At 44.0% G+C, this 25,186-nt stretch overlaps 1 protein-coding gene across 1 annotated transcript in view; it reads left to right on the forward strand.

The window, feature by feature from the left end:
• LOC121855334 (mucin-5AC-like) overlaps positions 1–23,280 on the forward strand; it is a 41,337-nt gene extending 18,057 nt beyond the window's left edge. Inside the window, exons 2-6 of the mRNA XM_042350229.1 lie at positions 1,760–2,327; positions 20,031–20,363; positions 20,540–20,800; positions 21,026–22,289; positions 22,503–23,280. Of these exons, the coding sequence (XP_042206163.1) occupies positions 1,767–2,327; positions 20,031–20,363; positions 20,540–20,800; positions 21,026–22,243 (2,373 nt within the window). The 5' untranslated portion in view covers positions 1,760–1,766 and the 3' untranslated portion in view covers positions 22,244–22,289; positions 22,503–23,280. The remainder of the gene's footprint in view (positions 1–1,759; positions 2,328–20,030; positions 20,364–20,539; positions 20,801–21,025; positions 22,290–22,502) is intronic.
• The last annotated feature ends 1,906 nt before the right edge of the window (positions 23,281–25,186 follow it).

Consider the following 25,186-nt stretch of genomic DNA (forward strand, 5'->3'; position numbering starts at 1 on the left):
ATGATGTTACAGAGTTATAGTGACTCTTGTTGTGATGATGATGATGATGTTACAGAGTTATAGTGACTCTTGTTGTGATGATGATGATGTTACAGTTATAGTGACTTGTTGTGATGATGATGATGATGTTACAGAGTTATAGTGACTTGTTGTGATGATGATGATGTTACAGAGTTATAGTGACTTGTTGTGATGATGATGATGTTACAGAGTTATAGTGACTCTTGTTGTGATGATGATGATGATGATACAGAGTTATAGTGACTCTTATTGTGATGATGATGATGTTACAGAGTTATAGTGACTTGTTGTGATGATGATGATGTTACAGAGTTATAGTGACTCTTGTTGTGATGATGATGATGTTACAGAGTTATAGTGACTTGTTGTGATGATGATGATGTTACAGAGTTATAGTGACTCTTATTGTGATGATGATGATGATGTTACAGAGTTATAGTGACTCTTGTTGTGATGATGATGATGTTACAGAGTTATAGTGACTTGTTGTGATGATGATGATGTTACAGAGTTATAGTGACTCTTGTTGTGATGATGATGATGATGTTACAGAGTTATAGTGTTGTGATGATGATGATGTTACAGAGTTATAGTGACTCTTGTTGTGATGATGATGATGATGTTACAGAGTTATAGTGACTCTTATTGTGATGATGATGATGATGTTACAGAGTTATAGTGACTCTTGTTGTGATGATGATGATGATGTTACAGTTATAGTGACTCTTGTTGTGATGATGATGATGATGTTACAGAGTTATAGTGACTCTTGTTATGATGATGATGATGATGTTACAGAGTTATAGTGACTCTTGTTGTGATGATGATGATGTTACAGTCATAGTGACTCTTGTTGTGATGATGATGATGTTACAGAGTTATAGTGACTCTTATTGTGATGATGATGATGTTACAGAGTTATAGTGACTCTTATTGTGATGATGATGATGTTACAGTTATAGTGACTCTTGTTGTGGTGATGATGATGATGTTACAGAGTTATAGTGACTCTTATTGTGATGATGATGATGTTACAGAGTTATAGTGACTCTTATTGTGATGATGATGATGTTACAGAGTTATAGTGACTCTTATTGTGATGATGATGATGATGATGTTACAGAGTTATAGTGACTCTTGTTGTGATGATGATGTTACAGAGTTATAGTGACTCTTATTGTGATGATGATGATGATGTTACAGAGTTATAGTGATTCTTATTGTGATGATGATGATGTTACAGAGTTATAGTGACTCTTATTGTGATGATGATGTTTGTTATTGTGGTTAAAGAAGAAGACTATTGATACGATTTTCAAATAACTCACACATGCACACGAACACACACGCACGCACGCACACAAATCTCCTCGGAATCGCTATAAATAATAAACTGAATTGGAAAGCACAACTGTCAAATCTTCCAGCTTCTGTCTCCACCTCCAACGATGTCTCAAGTTAGGTTAGGTTAGGTTAGGTCAGGTTAGGTCAGGTTAGGTCAGGTTAGGTTAGGTCAGGTTAGGTTAGGTTAGGTTAGGTTAGACTATAAAGCTTCAAAATCAGTGTGAACTCCCTGTACAGTGGAAGGTTTGAACCCGTTACATGACCCATTAACGTGTTTTCTTATCAGTAGTTGTCATGTTTCTTCTCAATGTTAGACTTTTAATGTTTTAAGTCGTGATGTGGATATGAATATTATTAACATCTCTCTCTCCTTCCCTCTCTCACCTTCCCTCAGGCCCAGGATGCTGAAACACGTGGGTCCCTACCGCTCCACTTCGTCCTTGACCCGCACCTCAAGTACGAGTCTAAGGCGTCCAGATGACACCTCACCCTCGACCTACAAGAAGAGCCTCGATGTCGTGGACGGTGATGAGGATTCAAGTAGTTCTCCAGAGAGTCTCAGAAGATGTCAGAGTTCACCAGAGTCTTACGCCAGTGACTTTGGGTCCCCAAGGATCTACAAGAAAGCTCATGATCCTTTAGGAACCCTGGAGATCGAAAGGACCTCTCACCATGAGCCTCCGGAGTCCTTCAAAATAAACCTCAGTGATCAGGACTCCATCGAGGATGAGTCTAGTTCGCCAGAGATGTCGAAGAAGGACCTAGCTCGTCCTTCAACGCTTCCTCGTCGGGGAGGTCACAGGACTCTTGATGGTGTCTCAGTCGAGGGACAAGTCCTTCGAAAGTCCTTCAAGTCTGAGGACTCCTGCAGCCTCCACTCTACCTGCAGCTTCTCCTCCCTGGCCACCAGCAAGCTGAGCTCAAGGTGTTCCTCGACGTCGTCCTTGACAGATCAAACTATGGTAAGTGAAGGAGTAGTCTTGTTGGCCGCAGTTGGTTGTTACTCTTCCTCTCTATTATTTATATTTCTCTTTTACTTCTCCTTCGTCTTCTCCCTCTTCTACACTTCTCCCTTTTGTCTTTATTCCTATTCCTATCCATATACGAGTAGTCCGTTAAAGAGAGGTTTCATATCTAACGGACACCTCGAAATAGCGGAATTTCCTCTCCATACAGTCCGTTAAATAAAGTTGTCTCTGTATCTACCATCAACCTTTTACCTCTACGATAAAGAACCCATTTGACCTTTGACACACAGTTACACCAGCTATCGTTGGGGCTACTGTAGAAACAAGAGAGTATTGTGCTAGTGGGTGGTGGATGTCTCTCTCTGTCTCTCTATCTATCTCTCTTTGTCTCTTTCTCTTTATCTCTACCTCTCTTTCCATGATCACCTGCTCACAGAACATTATAACCCCCCCCCCCCCTTCTATAATTCCCCCTCCACCTAGGTATTTCCCCAACTCATTAAACATAACTTAATATCTACGTCACCTGTCTTACCTTAATCACACCTGCGTCTCAAGAACCCACTGAGTCACCCTAGCATGGCAGGTGACGGTGGAGGGGAGGGGGGGGGGGTGGTAGGTAGGTTCCCACGCTAAATGAGTCTAGTCAACCAGCGTGTCTGCCAACCTTGCTAGTCAGGACTCAAGACTGCCTATGTGTCAACCAGTCAATTAGTTAATAAGACAGTCAGCTAGAATATCAGTCAGTCAAGGTATTTAGTCGATCGTACAGCCAGACAGTCAATCAATAACTAAACTTGTCACTCAGCCAAGCACCTACCCACCCAATCACCCACCGACCCACCCAATCACCCACCGACCCACCCATTCACCCACCACCTGTCCCAAAGTCATTTCCTCTCTCTATCATATTTTTTCATCTCTCTATCAACTCTCATGTCCACGTTAAAAGACCAAGGGAGGGAGGGAAGGAGAGGAGGGAGGGAGGGGAGAGGAGGTGGGAGGGATGGGAGGGAGGGAGGGGAAAAGAGGTGGGAGGGATGGGAGGGAGGGATGAGAGAGAGGGAAGTGAAGTAGGGGACCATACAGGTGAGTTACTGATGACAGGTAGGATAAACAGTGGGGCTTTACATTAATCACAGGTGCTAATGGTCTTCACTTAGGATGGAATGTTATGTATTTGGACAACATTACAGTGAGGGCAGTACAGGTAGAGAGGGGCAGTACAGGTAGGGATACAGGTAAGGGGCAGTACAGGTAGAAAGAGGGGCAGTACAGGTAGAGAGAGGGGCAGTACAGGTAGAGAGAGGGGCAGTACAGGTATAGAGTGGGGCAGTACAGGTAAACAGAGGTAGATTACAGGTAACAGGTAAAATTGAAAGAAATGTTGAGAGAGAGAGAGAGAGAGAGAGAGAGAGAGAGAGAGAGAGAGAGAGAGATTACATACACACGTTGCTGTAAGTCAGATAACAGGACTCAGAAGTATTGCGTCTAGCCAAAGGTTACCAGAACAGTGGATTTCTATTTTTTTATATAACAGGACTTACTTCATTCCACACACACACACACACACACACACACACACACACACACACACACACACACACACACACACACACACACACACACACACACACACAGCAGATTTAAACAAGGCTAACTTATACACTTAAGAAAAAGTGAAAGTGTCTTACGAAAAGTTGCTGAGTGATTGTGAAGGAGCATATAAGACCCACCTGAAGATCTGCCACCCCACCTTATTTCACCTGGTGACTAACCTAACCCAACCCAACCAACTCTAACATAACCTAACCTAAACTAACCAACCCTAACCAAACCTAACCTAACCTCCCTCTCCCTTCCCAGGTTAGGTTACGATGTTCATACTCAACAGATGAAATACTCTGGGGTGTCTAATCTTCAGGTAGTGTCCTTAGGTTACTGAAGAATGTTGGAATATAAGTAATAGGAAGATGATTAATGGGAAAGGAAAGAAAGTAGAGAATAGGGAAAGGTGATAAAGATGAAATGGAAACAAAGGAAAACAAGAAGGCAAAGAACATAAGAACATAAGAATGGAGGAAACTGCAGCGGGCCTATTGGCCCATACTGGGCAGTCCCGTTTACACCCAACCCCTATTGCTCATATGAGCATCCAACCTATGTTTGAAGCTATTCAGCGTATTCCAGTTAATGATGATATTTGGTAACTTGTTCCACTCTGTCCACTACTCTGTTTCCAAACCAGTGTTTAAACCTATTTCACTTGAGTACCTTTGTAATGTCCTTGTTTAGCCCTGACTTCCATTTATACACATCTATCAGGTCGCCCCTCGCTCTACGTCTCTCGAGGGAGTGCAAATTAAGATGCTTTAACCTGTCTCTATACTCAAGGTTCCTAATGCCGGGATTAGTCTTGTCATTCTCCTCTGAATTCTTTCCAAGGATTCTATATCCATTCTGTAATACGGTGACCAGAACTGAACTGCGTAATCCAGGTGTGGTCTCACAAGCGCAAGATACAGTTTTAGGATGACCTCTCTAGTCTTGTAACTAACACTCCTTTGTATGAACCCAAGTACTTTATTAGCCTTGTTACGAGCAAAAACACATTGTTTACTTGGCTTAAGGTTCCTACTTATCATTACTCCTAAATCTCTCTCGCAGTCGGATTTCTCTATGGCATCGTTGTTCATCTGGTATCTGGTTTCCCTGTTTACATCTCCTATACTGAGTACTTTACATTTGTCCACGTTGAATTTCATCTGCCATTTTTCAGACCATTCGAAAAATTTGTTTAGATCTTCCTGTAGTTTTGCCGAATCCTCGTCAGATTTAATAACACGTCCTATTTTAGTGTCATCAGCAAATTTACTTATGTTGCTGTCAATGCCGATATCTATGTCGTTTATGTACATAATAAATAATAATGGTCCAAGTACTGAGCCTTGGGGAACTCCACTAGTGACGTTGCTCCAATGGGATGACGTTGCTCCAATGGGAAATATCATAAAGACATAAAAAAATAAGAATAATTTTCATATTATTTAATTTATTGTCAATGAGAGATTCTAAGACATAACGACACGATAAGACTCTGAGTGTTGAGGTATACTTAAGTCTATTAACATGAGAGACTCACTACGTCAGGTGGTCGAGGCTCAATTGTTGACTACACCTGAAAGTCTCTCTTATCACCTGTGTTGTTTACCTGGGCAGTGGTGCGTCTTGCCTCACCTGCCTCGTCTCATCAGATGTTGGACGAGTTTATAATGAATTTTTTTTAGGCAGCTTTTGGTGTTGTTTTCGCTACTACTACTACGACTACTACTACTACCCCCCTCTACCACCATTCCTATAGTATTACGACCCCCTCCTATACCACTGCTACTATCCTCACTATCACCACCAACATCACAATCATCTTTCACAACTACTAACGTCATTTCTCCGCTACCACCACTACCCTTGACCACCACCACTACTACCACCACTACTACCACTACTGTACTCTTCTCTTATGACTATTACCACCAGCATTTTCCTCTTCTCCCCTCCTTGATTATGGACAAAACATCCATCCTTTTCCTCTCTCTCTCTCTCTTTCATTATTCCAAGAGAGAGAGAGAGAGAGAGAGAGAGAGAGAGAGAGAGAGAGAGAGAGAGAGAGAGAGAGAGAGAGAGGGAGAGAGATTAACTGTCTAGCTGCCGGGGGCCCAACACACTCCAACAGAACGACCTTGGCCAAACCTTCTGCCGCGTGCTGTTTGTTTGTATCACACACACAACACAGGTGAGACAGCACGGTATCTTATTAGTAAATTTCTGGGTAATTTGATTTGTGAAATTTTCAGTCAGTATATCTATATTTAGCTAGTGTGTGTGTGTGTGTGTGTGTGTGTGTGTGTGTGTGTGTGTGTATGTGTGTTATCTCTTTCTCTCACCTGTTCGTGGGGAGATGGGGGTTGAGGGGTGATGGGGTGGATGGGAGGTATGGATGGGTGAGGTGTGGAATGGTGAAGGAATGGGTGAAGTATTAAGATGGTAAGGTGTGATAAGGAGGTAATGGGGGAAGGAGAATGAGTTAGTGATGGGAAGGGTAGTGAGGGAGGGAGATGTGGAGGGAGATGGGAAGGAGGGAGATGAAAGGGTGTTGGAAGAGGGAGATGGGACGGGAGGTGAAGGGGAAGGTGAAGGGGAGATGCTGGGTTAATAATTACATGGTCTGTTAAGTGTCTTGATGGGCGAGAGAGGGAATGGGTAACTGATGGGGAGTGTGGAGTAATGGGTGGAATGGGTAGGTGGTAGAATAAGATAATGAATTACTAAGCGCCATAATGGGTGTTGCGAGGAATGGGGTGACTGACATCTTGCGTGGTATGGTAGAGAAATAATGGGTAGTGCTAATGGTGGTGAGTGGTGGTGGTGATGGTGATGATGATGGTGAATGGTACTGATAATGATGGTGAATGGTGATGAGTGGTAATGATAGTGAGTGGTGTTGAGTGGTCTGACAGGTTCCAAGAAGCGTGTGACCTTAAGATGTGGTTAGTCAGATTCACTACACAGGTGACGTAGACTCGTTCAGGGAAGGTGGTGTTGGAATGTCACATCAACACACATTGACTCGTGACCTTTAATATAGTCAGTGGTGAGTCATGTGATGTGTTAGTCAGTGGTGAGTCATGTGATGTGTTAGTCAGTGGTGAGTCATGTGATGTGTTAGTCAGTGGTGAGTCATGTGATGTGTTAGTCAGCAGAGTCATGTGATGTTAGTCAGTGGTGAGTCATGTGATGTGTTTTATTACATACTGATCTACGCCTGGTATGATACATTGTGGGTGTTAGTAGTGGTGGTGGTAGTGGTGGTGGTGGTGGATGATAGTGGTGGTGGTGGTGGTGGTGGTGGTGGTGGTGATGGTGGTGATGATGATGGTGGTGGTGGTGGTGGTGATGATAGTGGTGGTGGTGATGGTGGTGTAGTGGTGGTGGTGGGTAGATGATAGTGGTGGTGGTGGTGATAGTGTGGTAGTGGTAGGAGGTATGATAGTGGTGGAGGGGTGGTGTGATGGATGGTAGTGGTGGTGGTGGTAATTATAGTAGTGGTGAATGTAAATAATTTGAGCTAACATTAGGAAAAAGTTTTTACATCTGCTGTCACTAATGGTGTTAAGACAGAGGAGGAGGGAGGAGGAGGAAAGAAAGAGGATGAGAGGAAGAGAAGGAGGGGGGAGGAGAGAGAGGAGGAGGAAGAGGGAGAGAAGGAGGAGGAAAGAAAGAGAAAGAGGATGAGAGGAAGAGAAGGAGGGGGGAGGAGAGGAGAGGAGGAGGAAGAGAAGAGAAGGAGGAGGAAAGAAAGAGAAAGAGGATGAGAGGAAGAGAAGGAGGGGGGAGGAGAGGAGAGGAGGAGGAAGAGAAGAGAAGGAGGAGGAAAGAAAGAGAAAGAGGATGAGAGGAAGAGAAGGAGGGGGGGAGAGGAAGATGAGGAGGAAAGGAGAGGAGGAGGAAGAGAGTAGGAAAGTAGAGGAGGAGGAGAAGAGAAGGAGGAAAAGAGAAAGAGAAAAGGAAAAAATAAGAAGAAACCGTAGACTAACCTCAACAAACCACAAGGTAAAAATATTGCCCCAAGGAAATTCTCTGAACTCTTTTACCTGAAACAGTTAAACCAATTAACCTGAACCCATACCTGTCTTATCCCACCTATAAACTGTGGATATTTTCTACCTGAAGATGCATAATAACAGGTGTGTTAATATCGTACAGGTGAATAGTTCTAATTAACAATATACCTGTGCTGTCATTTTGGGTTTTAGAAATTGAAAGAAAGTAGAGGGAAATTGTGTGTTTCTCAGTTCTAAGATAACAACCGAGACATCACTTATTGTTTATACTGTTATTAAATGATAATTCTGTTATAATAAGTGATATACCTGTGTACCTGTGTTATCGTTCATAAATTACAGGTATAAAGTTAACTGATATATCGTCTTATATACAAGATAAAGTTATTACTCCCTTATAAAAACCAGGATAAAAATAACCATTGTTACTGTTATCGTTACCTGAAAATCGTTATATAAGAAGTGTGATCTTATCTCCAGAATGACAAAGGATTGGATTTTCCACCCGAGTCATGGCTAAACGAACACATCTAACCTGTTATCTCTGTCGACTAATAACAAAAAACTACGTACGTTATCTTAAGAGACAAACATCCACAAACTAGTGATCTTATTTATTTACCCAAATTTAGTTAGAAATAAATAAGTTGTTGACATTGTTAAAGAAAAAAAAAGAGGAAAAACAGAGAGAAATATAAAAGGTCAGGTGTTCCTCAGGAGAGTTGCTGGATCCTCGTCTCTTGTTGAAGGTCAGGCGAGTATGACACCCCGGGGCGCCAGGTGGACGGATGTGCGACTTCACTGGTATTACAGTAGGTGGGGAGGTGGTAGGTAGGTAGGTGGGTGATGTAGGTAGGTGGGTGGGGTAGGTGGGTGGGGTAGGTGGGTAGTAGGGTAGGGTATAGGTAAGAAGAAGGAGGGTAAATGGGTGGGGATGGTGGGGTTGGGAGGGGGAAGGAGGTGAAACGATATGGTTGATTGGGGAGGTAAGGTGGAGGTGGGGATGCAGAGGGGGTGGGGGTAGAGGGGAGAAGGTAGTGGAATTAACAGGTGCAGGAGGTGACAGGTGAGTTTGGTAAGAGGAACTGTGTGATGAGAGAGAGAGAGAGAGAGAGAGAGAGAGAGAGAGAGAGAGAGAGAGAGAGAGAGAGGTGTACCGTGTATAATGGATGAACAGGACAGAAAACGCAAGTGTTAGTTATGTGGCAATAGGGGAAAATCCCTGATAACCCTTCCTCCCCCCTTCCTCTCTTCCACCATTCTCCTCTCCCTCCTTTCTCCTCCTTTTCCCCTTTCCTCTTTATCCTCTTCCCCGTCTGTATTATATTTTCCACTTCTTCCCCTTGGTTTTCCTCCTTTGGCATCCTCTTTCCTCTCTCCTCTTCTGCCTTCACCCACAATCCATCCCTGCCCTACCACCCCATCTCCCTTCCCCCACCTCCCTACTCCCCACCTCCCACCCCCCACCCCTACTCCCCCACCTCCTTCCCCCACCTCCCCACTCCCCATCTCCCCACTCCCCCCACCTCCCCACCCCACCATCCCCCAGTCTGAGGTTGTCACGCAATCATGACCGACCACAGAACACAGGAAACACGTGGACCCATAACCTCTCTCTTTAACTAATTATTATTTACCATCCTATACAAATATATATAATTTCTAGTTACTTTAGTCAGCTCTATGTCTGTCTTTACTGGGATTGATGGCCAATTCTTTTTCGAGAGAGGTTAGGTTAGGTTAGTGAGGTTCCTTATATAAATAACCGAAAAGGCCAGGATGTCGTTCATCAAATCGAGTAGGTACTGTGTGTGTGTGTGTGTGTGTGTGTGTGTGTGTGTGTGTGTGTGTGGAGGGTAACTTATGACTGATCCCAAACAAGAAATAATGGAGTATACTTCGATTTATATTCTTCTAATCTCTATCTTTATTATCTTATTTTCTTTACACCTATCATCCTCGCCTTACATATAAACTCTCACACACATATATATATACATAATACATACATAAAACATCCTCAAAATACACACAACGGAATACATACATAACTCAGACACATCATACATAACACATAACATAAAACATACATAACATCTACTTATTGTCGAGTAAGTAGATGTAAGTAGCCAGGGCACTGTCGGTTTGCTTCCGGAGGCGAGGTGGGTGCGGGCGGTGGGCAGGTGAACCACCACGCAGGTAATTACTCGTAGCGTCTGCACCTGCGGGTAGTACACACCTCACAGCTCCATGTTGATTGGTTAGTTGTTGACTGTTCCCCCCCCCCTCCCTCTCCCTCCCCATCACCCCACAATCCAGCCCTTTCCTCATCACCCCCCTCTTCTCCCCCCCACCCAAAGGATAACCCCTCCTTCCCTCCCTCATGTTCTAAGTATACATAGCAAGTATACATAGCCTACACAGACAGACAGACACACATGTAGACCAGTACAGGTAATGAAGGTGACGTGTACATCACAGTACAGTACACAGGTGGATGTGGTGCTGTCCTTGGTGGCTTACCTATAGGGGCGCTCTGAGTATAGAAGGACGACAGGTACATGAGCACATACACGTACATTGATCTACGTACACAAACACACACACACACACATCACTGCATGTCATCACGTTACACAAACACACACACACACACATCACTGCATGTCATCACGTTACAGCCGCGTCAGTAGCGACCTTCGTCAGCACCTGCAGCCCTTCTCCAGGACCCTCTCCCCACCCTCCCCAGGACCCCTCCCCCAGGGCCGCCTCCTCAGGACCTCTGGTAACAGAAAAACCTGTTGAGCCTCGTTAATTGTTTACCTGTTGGCCTCAGCGTTGCCAAGGGCCACTACCATCACTACTCCTCCAGTGTTACCAAGTACAGGTTACACGTTTATTTTTTACCTGCAAGTTTTCAGAGGTTACTATTGACGTGTGTGTGTGTGAACAGATAGATAAACAGATTAAGACACAACACCTCACAGAACTACTTCCCTCTCACAACACCTCACAGAACTACTTCCCTCTCACAACACCTCACAGAACTACTTCCCTCTCACAACACCTCACAGAACTACTTCCCTCTCACAACACCTCACAGAACTACCTCCCTCTCACAACACCTCACAGAACTACTTCCCTCTCACAACACCTCACAGAACTACTTCCCTCTCACAACACCTCACAGAACTACTTCCCTCTCACAACACCTCACAGAACTACTTCCCTCTCACAACACCTCACAGAAGTACTTCCCTCTCACAACACCTCACAGAACTACTTCCCTCTCACTCTATGCAGGAATGCGGGAGTGAGAGGAGCGTGTGAGTATTACTGGTTGTTGGCAACAGTGGGGTCGAGTACCCTGGGAAGGTGCCTTTTAAACACCCCCCTCCCCCCCACCCCCACCCCTCCCCCTCCCCCACCCAGCCTCATGATCACAGTGAGGACCGTAAGTGAGATAGCGATGAGACAAGGAGAGACAATGGTAGTGAGATATACTGTAGTTAATGTTGGATCACTTGATGATTAGACATCCTAGTTTATTTCACCTGAAGAATGATCACCTTAACTCTTACCCTAACCTAACCTAACCTGAAGATTAAACACAACAGCTTAATTCACCTAAAAAATTATCACCCTAACCTAACCTAAAAAACTCTAACCTAACCTACCTCTAACCTAACCTAACTTAACCTAACCTAGCCTAGCCTAGCCTAGCCTAGCCTAACCTAACCTAACTCTAACCTAACCTACCTCTAACCTAACCTAACCTAACCTAACCTAACCTACCTCTAACCTAACCTCTCTAGACTCCAGCTGAATCTACGGTTTCCATGAGGTTCTGGCGTCTGTTAGCGATAAGGTGATGGCCGAGGGAACAGTGGGGCTGAAACATCACACAAACTTAGAACACAACAGAGTGTTACAGGAATATCTCGGTAGACTCTCGTAACAAAGCGAGGTAACAGACAGACAGAGACAGACAGACAGAGACAGACAGACAGACAGACAGACAGAGACAGACAGACACAGATCACGTAAATAGAAACAATTGTTTAGCAAAAAGAAACCACAGACCTCTCAAACACGACCACACACACACACACACACACACATGCGTGCAACATTCCTGCGAGTTGTGGGTTTCGTCAGGCACAACAATTACCATAAGAAGTAACCGGAGGACTCACCCCAGGACGTCCACCTCTTCGTCAGGTGAGGAGTCAACAAGGACACGAATAAGAGCTAAGATTTTCCTCGTCACTCAACAGGTATAGGCGTTTTACTTACGATACAAAGGTAGAGAAAACTTACGAGTCTTTCAGAATCCATCGTAGTGTCGTAAATTAATAAGTCTTTTAGGTGCGTTCGTATCTCACTTAACGTAGGAACCTTTGAGAATCTATCTTGGTGTTGTAGGTTTAGTGAGCCTCTTAATTATCTCACTTACGAGAAAAATTAATGCAAGTTTATTCATAGAAACGGAATATAGTTTCACTCTGACTGAAGACGACTTTTGAGTGCAAGAATACCGCGATGTTTTATAAGTTTACAAGAATAAACGCACACCCTGACCCTGTTTCCTGAAGGTTAGTGGATCAGACACCTTCTCACTCGAGGTACAGAGGATCAAATTTTCTTTCCTGATGCTAAGAAGTTTTGAGCTCAAATTATCCAGGAATTTTCTACAGATTATAAGTTATTAAGAGAAGGATCTGATCTTGTAGCATGAAAACTGATGTATCTAATCGCCTTTAGGAGCTAAACACTGAGGATTAAGCGCCCCCCCCCCCTCTTCTCTGTCTCTCTCATTCCTGCACCAGAGGTTTCAGAGCAAAAAAAGGTAAGTATTTTATTTACAAGGACACGTATCAGAACTAGTTCCACGAGAGAAAATTAATCCAAATGCCTTCTGCAGCAAGATATTGAAGAGTAGATTATATCACCCCGCCCCTCTCTCTCTCTCTCTCTCTCTCTCTCTCTCTCTCTCTCTCTCTCTCTCTCTCTCTCTCTCTGACACAAGCACTTGGCCTCTTATCTGAATTAGTCCTCGCAGGGGTAAGTTAGGTGGGTGCAGGACCTCCACCATCCAGCTGTGTACACAAGGGCCCGAGGGGGACGGCCAACGGGCAGAAGAGGTCGTCTCCTCCTTCTCCTTCTCCTCCTCCTCCTCCTCCTGCTCTTGCTGTTGTATATTTTTCCATGCCTTCAGGGGGATGTTTGGCTTGTTTGGTATGGCTGGAGGCGAAGACGGATTAATGTGTCTGCGCAGAGTCGATCAGTCAACCTTGGAGGACGAGGTTGGAATGTGTCAGGGGGGGAGGAGAAGGAGGAGGAGCAGATTGAAGGAGGGTGAAGAGGGGGATGAAGAGGAGGAGGAAGAAGAGGATGAGCAAAAGGAGAAGGATGAAGAGGAGGAGGATGATGAAAAGGATGAGGAAGAGTGCAAGACGAGCCAGGAGATGTGTCATAAAGGGTAGAGAGAGAGAGAGAGAGAGAGAGAGAGAGAGAGAGAGAGAGAGAGAGAGAGAGAGAGAGAGAGAGAGAGAGAGAGAGAGAGAGAGTTTTAGTTTAACAAATTTATTGACCAAGCTTGTAGTACAGTTTGCCTATTCTGAGTAATTCAGTCAGGTCTTGACACTGAGGGTGGTATCACTTCTCACTGCCACGTAGGACAGAGGTTCATACACAAAGAAATACATCATATTCAGAGACAACGTATCAGATCAGGGATAAGAGACTCAAGAGCTGATCCTTCAAGCAAGAGCTACGTCAGGAGGAAAAAGATGACTGACAAGAAATATGATCCAGCTTGTTGCGGCTCAAGTCATGCAGAGAACAGTAAAAATAAAGCTCTTTTATACACACTAAACAACCAAGCAAGGGCACTCAAAGGCACTCATTCACTCTGTTGGGGGGAGCGACGAGTGAAAGACCTCTTTTACCCCCAGAGTGCAGCTGTCAAACAGGAGAGTAACAGCACTAAGTTTAATAATATTTACGTAACCTTTAAGGCGATTTCAGCAGTATTTGTAAGATGAGTAATTGACTATTCTTACGTCCTATAACTTCATGTGGTTTAGTCTCTTGAGATACGTGTTAGAGAAGCTCACAGGAGGATTGAGGTCAGTTCTGTTCACGTCGGGATAATACAAGAGACGGATGACTGTGTGTAGTTGTCTTGAATGACTGATGACTATACAAGAACAGTGACACACACACACACACACACACACACACACACACACACACACACACACACACACACTTCGCTGATAAATTTAACATCAAAATAAAAAGATCTCCACGATGTATTTCACAAAATTGGAAATAACATTAAACCGGAATTCCTCTTCCTTTCTCCCATCCCTCCCTTTTTCCTCTCCCTCCCCCTCCCATCCCTCCACTCTCCTCTCGGTACAGAAACAGCATCCGGAATAAGCGATCCGACCCCACCTGCTTCCGATCCAATACCTTTGTTTACTGAGGTCCCGGGGTGTGGCGCTTCTCACTATACGGATTGCTGACCTCTCTAACCGATCCTCTGATCCCTTATTATCCGAACATCTGACCCCTTTTGTATCCGAAACCCTAAAATTTTACACCCGCAACACTGAATCCTTTTATCTGAACGTGACTTTTGTGTTCTGATCGCCTTCCTGGGTTGGGTGGGTCACTGTATAGACGAAGTGAGTAGCTGGGAACAGGTGCTTGGTGTGTTTACGTCATTTCATTTATTGTTTTTGAAAAATACTTTGACCCAACGAGACTCTACATGACTCTGTGTGACTGTCATAACTATATAATGTTTTAATGTAACTCTATGACCTTATGTGGGTCTGTGTGACTCTACATAACTATATAATGACTCTATGTAACTCTGTGATCTCTACGTGGCTCTTTGTGACTCAGTGTAGCCCTGTATAGCTAATTTCAACCAAGCACCACATGCCGTGACTCTCGACAGACTAATCTACCTTGCGACACCTAACCTTGACTCGCTCTTTACGGGGACATGAAGTAATCACTATGCAATACTCCCTCCTGTCTGTGTTCGTGTCCACACCGCCGTGCCACCACCAATTTCCACAATCCCACTCAGCCACCTATGACGGAGGTGCTTGACGCGTGACAGAACGAGACAAAAGCCAGTTCGGATGGTCGGGGTTCACTTGTATGTATGGGAGGAATGTCGACCTTGTAAACGGTGTGGTTTGACTTTATGTGAGTTCAGGTTTTGGTAGTCCTGGGCGGTACGTGAGCTTACCTGCTTCCGGTCAACGTTTGCACCTGCTTCCGTCACGTGTGGAGGGGAGGGTGGGTGGGTGGGTGGGTTGGTGGGCGGATAGGCGTTGGGGGTGGAATAGGTGAGCGTGGATAGACTTTGTTGTGGACGGAAGTGTGAACGGATGGGCGTGGACGGGCATGGGTTTGGTGGGCGTGGATGTGGAATGGGTAGGGTGGGCGTGGGTGTGGAATGGATGGGGTGGGCGTGAGTGTGGAATGGGTGGGGTGGGCGTGAGTTCGTTTGCGTGTGGGGAGGAGGATATAACTTATTATAATATACTCATGAAAGCGTGTACCTGAAAAGTGTGTGTGTGTGTGTGTGTGTGTGTGTGTGTTTACCTTTCACCACATACAGTACAGAAGACACGTCAGACACCATTAACTGACTAACTCACTGACACAAACATAACGACCTCCTACAACAGCTTCTGACGATGGTGGTAGTGGTGGTGGGTAATGGTGGTTAGTGGGTAGTGTAGGTGGTGGTAGTGGTGGTGGGTAATGGTGGTTAGTGGGTGGTGTAGGTGGTGGTAGTGGTGGTAGGTAATGGTGGTTAGTGGGTAGTGTAGGTGGTGAGTAGTGGTGGTGGGTAATGGTGGTTAGTGGGTAGTGTAAGGTGGTGGTAGTGGTGGTAGGTAATGGTGGTTAGTGGGTAGTGTAGGTGAGGTGGTAGTGGTGGTGGAGTGTGGTGGTTAGTGGGTAGTGTAGGTGGTGGTAGTGGTGGTGGGTAATGGTGGTGAGTGGGTAGTGCTTAGGTGGTGGTAGTGGTGGTGGGTAATGCTGGTTAATTGGGTGTGGGTGGTGGTAGTGGTGGTGGGTAATGGTGGTTAAGTGGGTAGTGTGGGTGGTGGTAGTGGTGGTGGGTAATGGTGGTTGAGTGGGTAGTGTAGGTGGTGGTAGTGGTGGTGGGGTAATAGTGGACAGTGGGTAGTGTGGGTGGTGGTGAGTGAGGTGAGGGTGTGGGTGCCATTGGTGGATGATGTGGGGCGATGGTAGTGGTTTAGGTGGTGGTAGCAGTGTGGGTGTGGTGGTGGTGGTGGATAGTGGTAGGTATTGGTCTAGTGACACTGATGGCTGTAGTAACTGAACATCTCTAGGAACTCTGACTGCTTGGTGATCAGATGTACAAGGTATCGAAGTGTTTGGTCACAACCTCTGCGTCACAACCTCTCCGTCACAACCTCTCCATCACAACCTCTCCGTCACAACCTCTCCGTCACAACTTCACCATCAAAACCCCACCACCAGAATGTCACCACCACAACCTCACCACCACAACCACATTCTGTTTACATTCCTGAAGCGAGACCCTCAACCATCACACGTCTCATATTTAACCACTTAACTATTAATCAAATCGATAATATCTACTTAAATTACAGTCTTTGGGGGTGGGGAGGGGAGGGGGTTGACGCCATTTTTTAATCTAGTTCATTCTACAGTTAAGAGTTTTTAAAGGTAGAGAAGTTGAAGGAAAACGTTCTTCTGTTTTGTGTTACGGCCGTGAGGATTGAAGGTACACGAACGCTTACACGAACGTTTGTCAATCCGGATTTGGTCACTTTTCGCTTCCACGACTCTCTATCTCTCTCTCATACTACCCGATCTTGACATGCATTACCTTTTGGAGAAGAGAGGAATGTAGGAGAGAAGGGGGAGAGAGAGAGGGGAAGAAGGAAGGAAGGTAGGAGGGAGGTGAAGAGAGAAAGGTAGGTAGGAGGGAGGGAGGAGTCAGGTAGTACCGACAGAGACTAAGTGTAAGAGTCAGGAATAGGAGCTGAGGCATCTGTCACGGTGAACTGTTTATACACACACACACACACATATGCTTTGCTTGCATGCGTGTGTGTGTGTGTGTGTGTGTGTGTGTGTGTGTGTGTTCGTGTTCTTATCAACCACCTCTTAAAAAATCTCGTTTAATTCACTACATCTCTAATAAACAGCATAAATTAATTCATTAAAACACATACACTAATTTGTGCTCCAGGGTAGTGTCAGTGCCTATTGGATGACACATACGGCGTCATGTTAAGAGAAAACTAATAAGACACATTCTCACTTCTCTATTTACGATAAAAAATGAACTTACGATCTCTTGAGAATTCGTATTTTTTTCGGATATTTACCGTAAGTTAATTGTCTCAATAGGTGGTCGTTAGTTGGTACACCTGTCTCGTAATTGTCTTAATAATAATAATAATAATAATAATAATAATAATTAACGGTTTATTGAAAGAGCTTGGCAGCCAGAAGACTGAAAATATACAGTTACATATTTGGGGAATGGGTTTCGAATTACAAATAATATACAAGTAACATAAGTGACACAAATAAGATATATAATAACTAGATGGGGAAAAGCTCAAACTACAGTTCATTTCAACATAGTGACAGTGCAAGGAATAGTGTTTACTGGGAGTGAATACACTGGTTTATTACAAGTTATTGATAATTTTTACAATGGTTGGAACGGGGCTGTTCTTATAGCGATCAGTTCGTGCATGTATGGGCTGGATGCGGTTGTGGTGTCGAACAGCAATTCTCGGACTAGGGATCTCAGGTGGTAGTAGGAGCCGGTGTCGAGGATGGTGTAGAACCTTCTTACCAAATTTGCAGATGAGGTCTTCTGTATGTATGTATGTATGTCTCAGTAGTCGTACGTGAGCTTAATTAATTTCTTACAAGAATCTTCATTAAATCAGTAAATACATTTATATGTCTCGGGGTTATGCATCGTTTATAACAGTCTCTCTCTCTCTCTCTCTCTCTCTGCGCGCGTGCAGTCATCATCATCATCGATTTTTCATTATTCGGTTTATCGGTAATTTCACCTCTTTACCAAATATACTCCCCCTCCCTCCCCCCCTCTCTCTCACCTGTCATCATCACCACCATCATTCCTCGCCACCTTTTATATCACCATCACCACCATCAACACAACCCAACATAAATAGTGACCTGAGAACCGATAATCCATAAAACATTCCGATTTAGTGGTAATTACTTCACAGCGAATCGTATCCCCAAAACACAAACCGGTTAATGATTCCCGACCGCAAATCTGGAATTTCCGGTCGATTCTGCAGTTATTATTATTTTTTTTTTACGGTCGCCAGCCATCGAATTCCGTCATATTAGAGTACAATCTGGTCGGGCGTTCAATCGGCATTACGGTAATCACGGCCCTCACGTCAGCAATGCCTCGTTGGTGACCTTTGACCTCTTGGAGTTTTTGTCACCTGACCTCTCCCACATGACCCTAATACCCTACCCCGTATCCCTCCCTATGCTCCGAGACTTCCACTAATGCCAAGCCAATAAGAAGATGATGTAAAGGAAGAGATAGAGAGAGGCGGTGGGGGACGGGAGCCTATACACCTTCCCACCTGGAGAATTTGACTAATTGGCCAGGTGGTTCGTCATATATTTTTTAAAGGAGGGGGAAGAGAGGGGAGAAGATGATTGGGGTGGAGGAAGAGATGGAGGGGAGAATGGGGGGAGGGGATGAGTGAGGGGATGGGAGGGGGAAGAGGCTTGAGGTGTTAAGTGTTCTGCTTTTTTTTAGTTGTTATTGTTTTTCCTTTTCTCCCTTGTTTTTTTTCTGTTTGTTTATCGTAGTTGTTTGTTTTGTTAGATGCTCTCTCTCTCTCTCTCTCTCTCTCTCTCTCTCATTAAGACTTAATTCGGAGATACATCCACACACAACACACACAAACATAAACAAACATACAAGAGCGAGAGAGAGAGCCAAGACAAACACACACACACACACGCACACACACACACACACACAACGGAGCGCATTACAGTAATATATGTGCAATTTTTACCTCCCCGACATCGCCTTTGAGTAACCGAGGCAATACGGTGACTGACACGGTATAGAACGGTAGAGTGGGTGGGTGGGGGAGTGAGTGGGTTAGGGAGGGGGTGAGGGAGGTAGAAAGAGGGAGGAGGGAGTGAGCAGAGAGGGAAGGTGGGTGGGTAAGGAGGTGGGGACATAACTAACTAGAACAGTATAACACGGTCAGGTCCTTGGAGTTCCTCAGGACGAGATAATGTGACACAGTTCTGTACATTGATTCTAAGGAGTGATCATGTTGAGGCCTCTGTCTACCTGTGTTTACCTGAGATTTTTTTTATTGTTTCTTGAGGGAGTTATGGAGGAGGGGAAGGGAGGGGAGGGGGAGAAGGGAGGGGAAGGGTCAAAGAACAGATGGTTAGAGATGGTTAAATAAAAGAAGTGTGAAAGGAAGGGGGTAAAAGCGAAGATAAGTGACACAGGTAAATCTTAAACAGTGTTCTGGGTTACCTGTTTCGGTTCTTAATTACACGTATGATTTTAATTACACCTGAGTGAGGAAGTTTGTATTCTTAATTACGGTTCAGTGATCTTGTATGTTCTCACAATATAATCTAAGGATCCAGAGAATTAATTTCATGTTGATGTTAAAGGATGGGTGACACCAGTGGATACACACACACACACACAATACAATACACACACACACACGTGACATCAAGGGCACACATGATGAAGACACGCACACACACAGACCTCTCCACCACTGGTTCTTACTTCCCATGAACTGACTCTAGCTGATGTAAAGGAGCGGCGAAATCTCTGTCGACCTACACTAATGCCTGACCTGTGTGTGTGTGTATGTGTGTGTGTGTGAGTGTATGTGTGTGTGTGTGTGTGTGTGTAATATGTCGTCCCTATGAGTTATTTGAGCTTTAATTTACGTCGTTTTTACTCATGTTGTCGTCCTCGTCCCCCCAGACCCCAGTGAAGGTGTACCTGAGGTTCATGAGGCCAGACATCGAGTACAAGACCATCAACCTGTCGTCAGCCACCACCTGCCGGGAGCTGGTGTTGATGCTCTTGGCCAAGTTCCGCCTCCGACACCGTGACCCCAACCTGTTCTTCGTCAGGATGGAGGTGGTGGTGAGGGGGCCAGGTGGAGGCGCCCCTACCCGTCGCCTGCTGGTGCTGGAGGATCACGCCCGTCCTGCCGAGCTACAGCAGTGCCGCCCACGAGGGGAGGCGCGCTTCAGTGTGGGCGTGCGTCGTGGTGGTCTGCTGCGTGTGTACGACTCCATCCTCATGCCCGGGGTGAGTGACTCAGTGTTATATTAATACTTGGTGTTAATATTAGCTTTAGTCTCTAACACAACACAGCGGCTGTTAATATTACCTTTAGTCTGTAACACAACACAGCGGCTGTTAATTGGTTGTTAAGGACACAAATATTTACACCTGTTGGCTAACAAAGTTTCTCTCCCTCACAGTCGCAGTACAAGTCGCTGCTGGTGTCGTACCGCACGACGGCTGAGGAACTGGTACAGCTGCTGCTCAACTGTTACAGCAACAAGGAGAACCCCAAACACTACACGGTACATGAGGTGAACAAGAGCCCGTACAGTGACCGTCCACTGCGGCCAGACGAGTGTCCGCTGTTAGTGAAGAGCGAGTGGCCGAGAGCTGCCAGAGCCAACCTGGCCCTCGTCCTCCGCCGTAACGTCTCCTACGCCCTCAGTCTCAAGTCCAGAGTAAGTGACTACAACCCAACATAACCATTTTACTGAAGTCTTACAAAATATCAGCTAGAATCTTTCAGAATAAGACATTTACGGTGATTCCTTCCAGCTAGTCTCATTAATTAACTACAGTTTGTGAAGAATCTTTAACAGAAACACTTCCTAGATGTTACACAGGTCTCTCAGTCACCGAACACTTTACCTTCGTGGTCTCTAATGACGGATCTTCCACTTCAGATATCCTGGCGACACAGTTTGGACCAGTCGAGCACAGACACCGACTCTGAGCACGAAGATCACACTGTCGCCCCCGTCTCAGTACCCGTCACACGAGCTTCCTCCAGTGACAGTATCTTCAGTACCAACTTGTCGGAGTCCTTCACCTTCTCCACCTCAGTTACCGCCACCACCTCTTCTTTCCCCCCCTCCTCCTCCTCTTCCTTCTCCCCAGCCAGAGTATCTTATGATTCAGGCTTCTCTTCGTCATCCTCTTCATCACGTTCATCTAATGTTTCCTCAATTTCTCCCTCCCCGCCTTCATCGCCTTCTCCATCTGCTTCCTCTTCTGATTCTTCATCTACCTACATATCGTTTTCATTAGACTCAGAGGTGAAATTCGCTCCCAAAGGCACCAGTCAGGCCACAACCACGGGGAGGTCACAGACTGTCTCTCGTAGTCCACCCTCACCTGTGCCTCCCACTGTTGTGTTTACGCCAGGACAGGTGACAGCTGAGGCTACCTCCACCATAACAATAGACTTCAAAACCTCCAAACCAGCGACCTCAACTTCCCCTGTGACCTCAACCTCTCCTGTGACCTCAACCTCTCCTGTAACCTCAACCTCTCTTGTGACCTCAACCTCCCCTGTGACCTCCTCTACCTCAGCTTCGTCAGCATCTACCACCGTCGTCACGACCTCCTCCACTTCTTCCACTTCATCGTCTTCCCAAGAGTCCACGTCACCATCGTCCCTCCCATCCCCACCATCGTCGCTCCCATCCCCACCATCGTCCATCATCGTCACGTCTCCTTCTCCATCATCATCCACCTTGACTGACTTATCCTCCATCTTCTCTGATTCCTTCTTATTTACTACCTGTTCCTCTCCATCATCCCCTCCTTCCCCCTCTAGATCCTTCCATCCTTTTCCAGTATCCACCCCATCCACACCTCCTTCCCCTCCCAGAATCTTCCATCCTAACTCACAATCCACTCCTTCTACACCTCCTCCCACTCCCATCAGATCTCACCATCCTTCTCCCTGCTCCACCTCTCCTACCTCACCACTCCAACGCACCATCATCACCATCCCTACCAATGGGCCTTCAGTAGTTACCTCCAGCACGATGACCTCCTCGACCTCCGCCAGCATCAAGGAACTGACGGAGGCGCTGGAATCCCTAAGGACTCTCACGATCCGTTGCCCAAATTACGATAGTTACTTTTATATCTGAGGTCCTTAATGAAGCTGGACTCTCACCTGTAGTGCTTCATGTACAGGTGAGCACTGATTGTAGATTTATTTTTCAGGTGTTGGTCTAACCTAACCTAACCTAACCTAACCTAACCTAACCTAAATCAACCCAACCCATATAGTACAGAAATACACGTGAGAGGGGATTAATATCTTTATTGAAGAAATGAGTTAGTGAGTTAATAATGACTTGAAGATTAATATAAACGTTTTTTTTAATTGTTGTTTATTTACTTCAGATCTACGACATACACTCAGACCGGTGAAGAGGAGAATGTGATGAGAGGAAGCAAGAGGATGATGAGAATAAAGCTGTGGTGAAAGAGAGAGAACAAGTACCTCATCTCACCTGTACCACACCTCACCTGCGTAATACCTCACCTACGCAACACCACACAAGGATTCACCGTAGTCTACAAAGGTTACAGTAATACACCTTTGAAACTGATTATTGCCGTGTGATTATAAAGATGAAAAAAAAAATGTACAGTGAAATAAATTACAACACACTTTACCTGTGTCGTGAAGGTGAATAATTACTTTTACAGTGAATAAGATTAGTCTCAGCTAAACTTCACCTGTGTTGTGTTGACGTGTAGTTGAATAAATACTTGTATAGTGAATAAAATTACTAAAAATCATATCTGTGAAAAGAATGTATCACCACGTCTTATGTATACGAGTGTTGAGCAGACGGACAGAAAGTCAATATTCAGTTTTTTTATTAATATGAAAGTAAATTAACGAATGAATTATGGCCGTATAACATCATCCAAATTCCGATATGATATATAACTTTGGTTCTGCTATATTTTTTTCTGTAAATATAGTGTTTATTTTGATGATAATTAGATAGAGATATATTTCCTGAGGGCATGTTTACGTTAAGTCAGTGTTAATTATCTTCATATTCCTGTTTACCTTTTATGAGTCATTGGTGAGTCAGGGTGAGTCATTGGGAGGTCTTAGTGAGTCTTCATACACCCAAGAACATTTCAACTAGAGGAGTGATAAATAAGAGATATTTCAAGTTAAGTACTGTATCATTGTTCTGTCGGATCATAGGGCTTAGATCCGTATATGATATATACAATGCTCCGCTCGAGTTATCAAATATCATTTGCAGGTTCTTTTCACCAAGACACACTTCAGAAAAAGTTACGCAAGATGAGGGCCATCAGGAGGAAAAAAGAGTGAAATAGGAGAGAAACAGACATAGAGGAGGATAATAAAGAAGGAATAAGGAAATAGTAAAGGAGAAAACCCAGAAAAGTGAAAGTTGAAAGAAAGGGTAAGATGGCATTAGTCATCATCATCATCATAATCATCATCATCACCCAGGCAGGCATTAAAGTGGCACTGACACACACACACACATCTCTACCTGGGTGCTAATTAAGAAACAAAATGACCAGGTTAATGAGATGGCAGGTGAAGGAAAACTGTAATTATGTCATCAAGATTTAACCATCCCGTCTTATGTCAGGATGTAAACAATGTCAGCTAACGAGTTTACAGCTGTTGTTTGGTGTTGTGGCTTCCGTGTTTACGATTATTAGCTGACATCTAGACGCTCATATGACTGAAAACAAAAATAATCTAGAATCTCATTTGATATTGATGGAAAATTTTCTAGAGACTGATTTGACATATAAAAAAAGATACAGATTCTCGTTTGACTAAGAAAAACGACAATTACCCAAGATAAAAATAATAAACCACATCGTTAGTACCACAAATTGTATCCTCAATATTATCTATTAAAGAAGAACTCATAACACAACATTATCACAACAGGTCACCTTATGATCTTACCTTATGATAAGTATTGCAATGTTGATACTGTGCAAGGGTAAGGAGTCATGTTGATTAGGAAACATGGAAGAGTGGGAAACATATTTACTCCTGTCACTCGTATACCAAACCCACCAGGTGCTTCAGTAGCCGAGGTCTTGAAGCACCTGTCCCCAAGTCATCATCACTTCACTAGACAAACAAGTTTCATCTATAATTACAAAGAAATTATATGTCCATCCTTCACCTCACTCCCAAGATCTAATAATAAATAAACTCTTGTTACTTTAGTCAGAATCTAAGTCACAAATGTACATAATTAACTCTTAAGTACAAAGATATAATCACCCTGTAAATGTACTAAATGTACTTTGTGTAAATATAGATATAATTTCTTGTTCAATGTACAGAGTGATCCAAAAATGAATACCTAGATTTTTTTAAATGTTTATATGTGGAAAATCTGGGTATTATTTTTCGATCACCCTGTATAATCTGCCTCTTAAAAAAAAATTCAGATTAATTGGATTTTAAGTAACCTTCAGTAATTATTGGTCTTGATAAAAGCTCCGATTTACGCTGAAATTTAACGATTCTTGTATTAATTTCCTTTACTTCGCATAGATAGGGAAAAAAATTGTGTTTATTGTCATTATTATTACCTGTGTGTTAAATGAAGCAGTATTAATTATTATTATTATTGTTTAAGATAGTTTTAGGTGCTTCAACTACCAGGGTATTGAAGCATCCAATTAATAAGTCTTCGTTATAAGTGCTTCAACTACCAGGGTCTTTAACCACCTGTTTAATAAGTCTTAATTGCTATACTCAAACAACTTTAAGAACTACTATAAAATAATTGCCTTCTTTATTCTCAATGATTTATCGCTGAAGTAGTTTAGGCCTAAGTTGAAGTTTATCTAAGGCTTGTTTTATCAATTTCTATTCTTGTACGTGTTTTCGTCTTTTGGGGGAAATTTTCCCTATAAGAATTATATTTTTCCCTCTTTGTTTCAGATTTTACTCCTATGCAATTCAGATTTTTCCCTATACGATTCATATTTTTCCCTATATGATTCAGATCTTCCCCTATGCAATTCATATTTTCCCCTATACGATTCAGATTTTC

This window comes from Homarus americanus, unplaced genomic scaffold, assembly GCF_018991925.1.
Source record: "Homarus americanus isolate GMGI-L3 unplaced genomic scaffold, GMGI_Hamer_2.0 scaffold41282, whole genome shotgun sequence".
In the NCBI taxonomy this organism is placed as follows: domain Eukaryota; kingdom Metazoa; phylum Arthropoda; class Malacostraca; order Decapoda; family Nephropidae; genus Homarus; species Homarus americanus.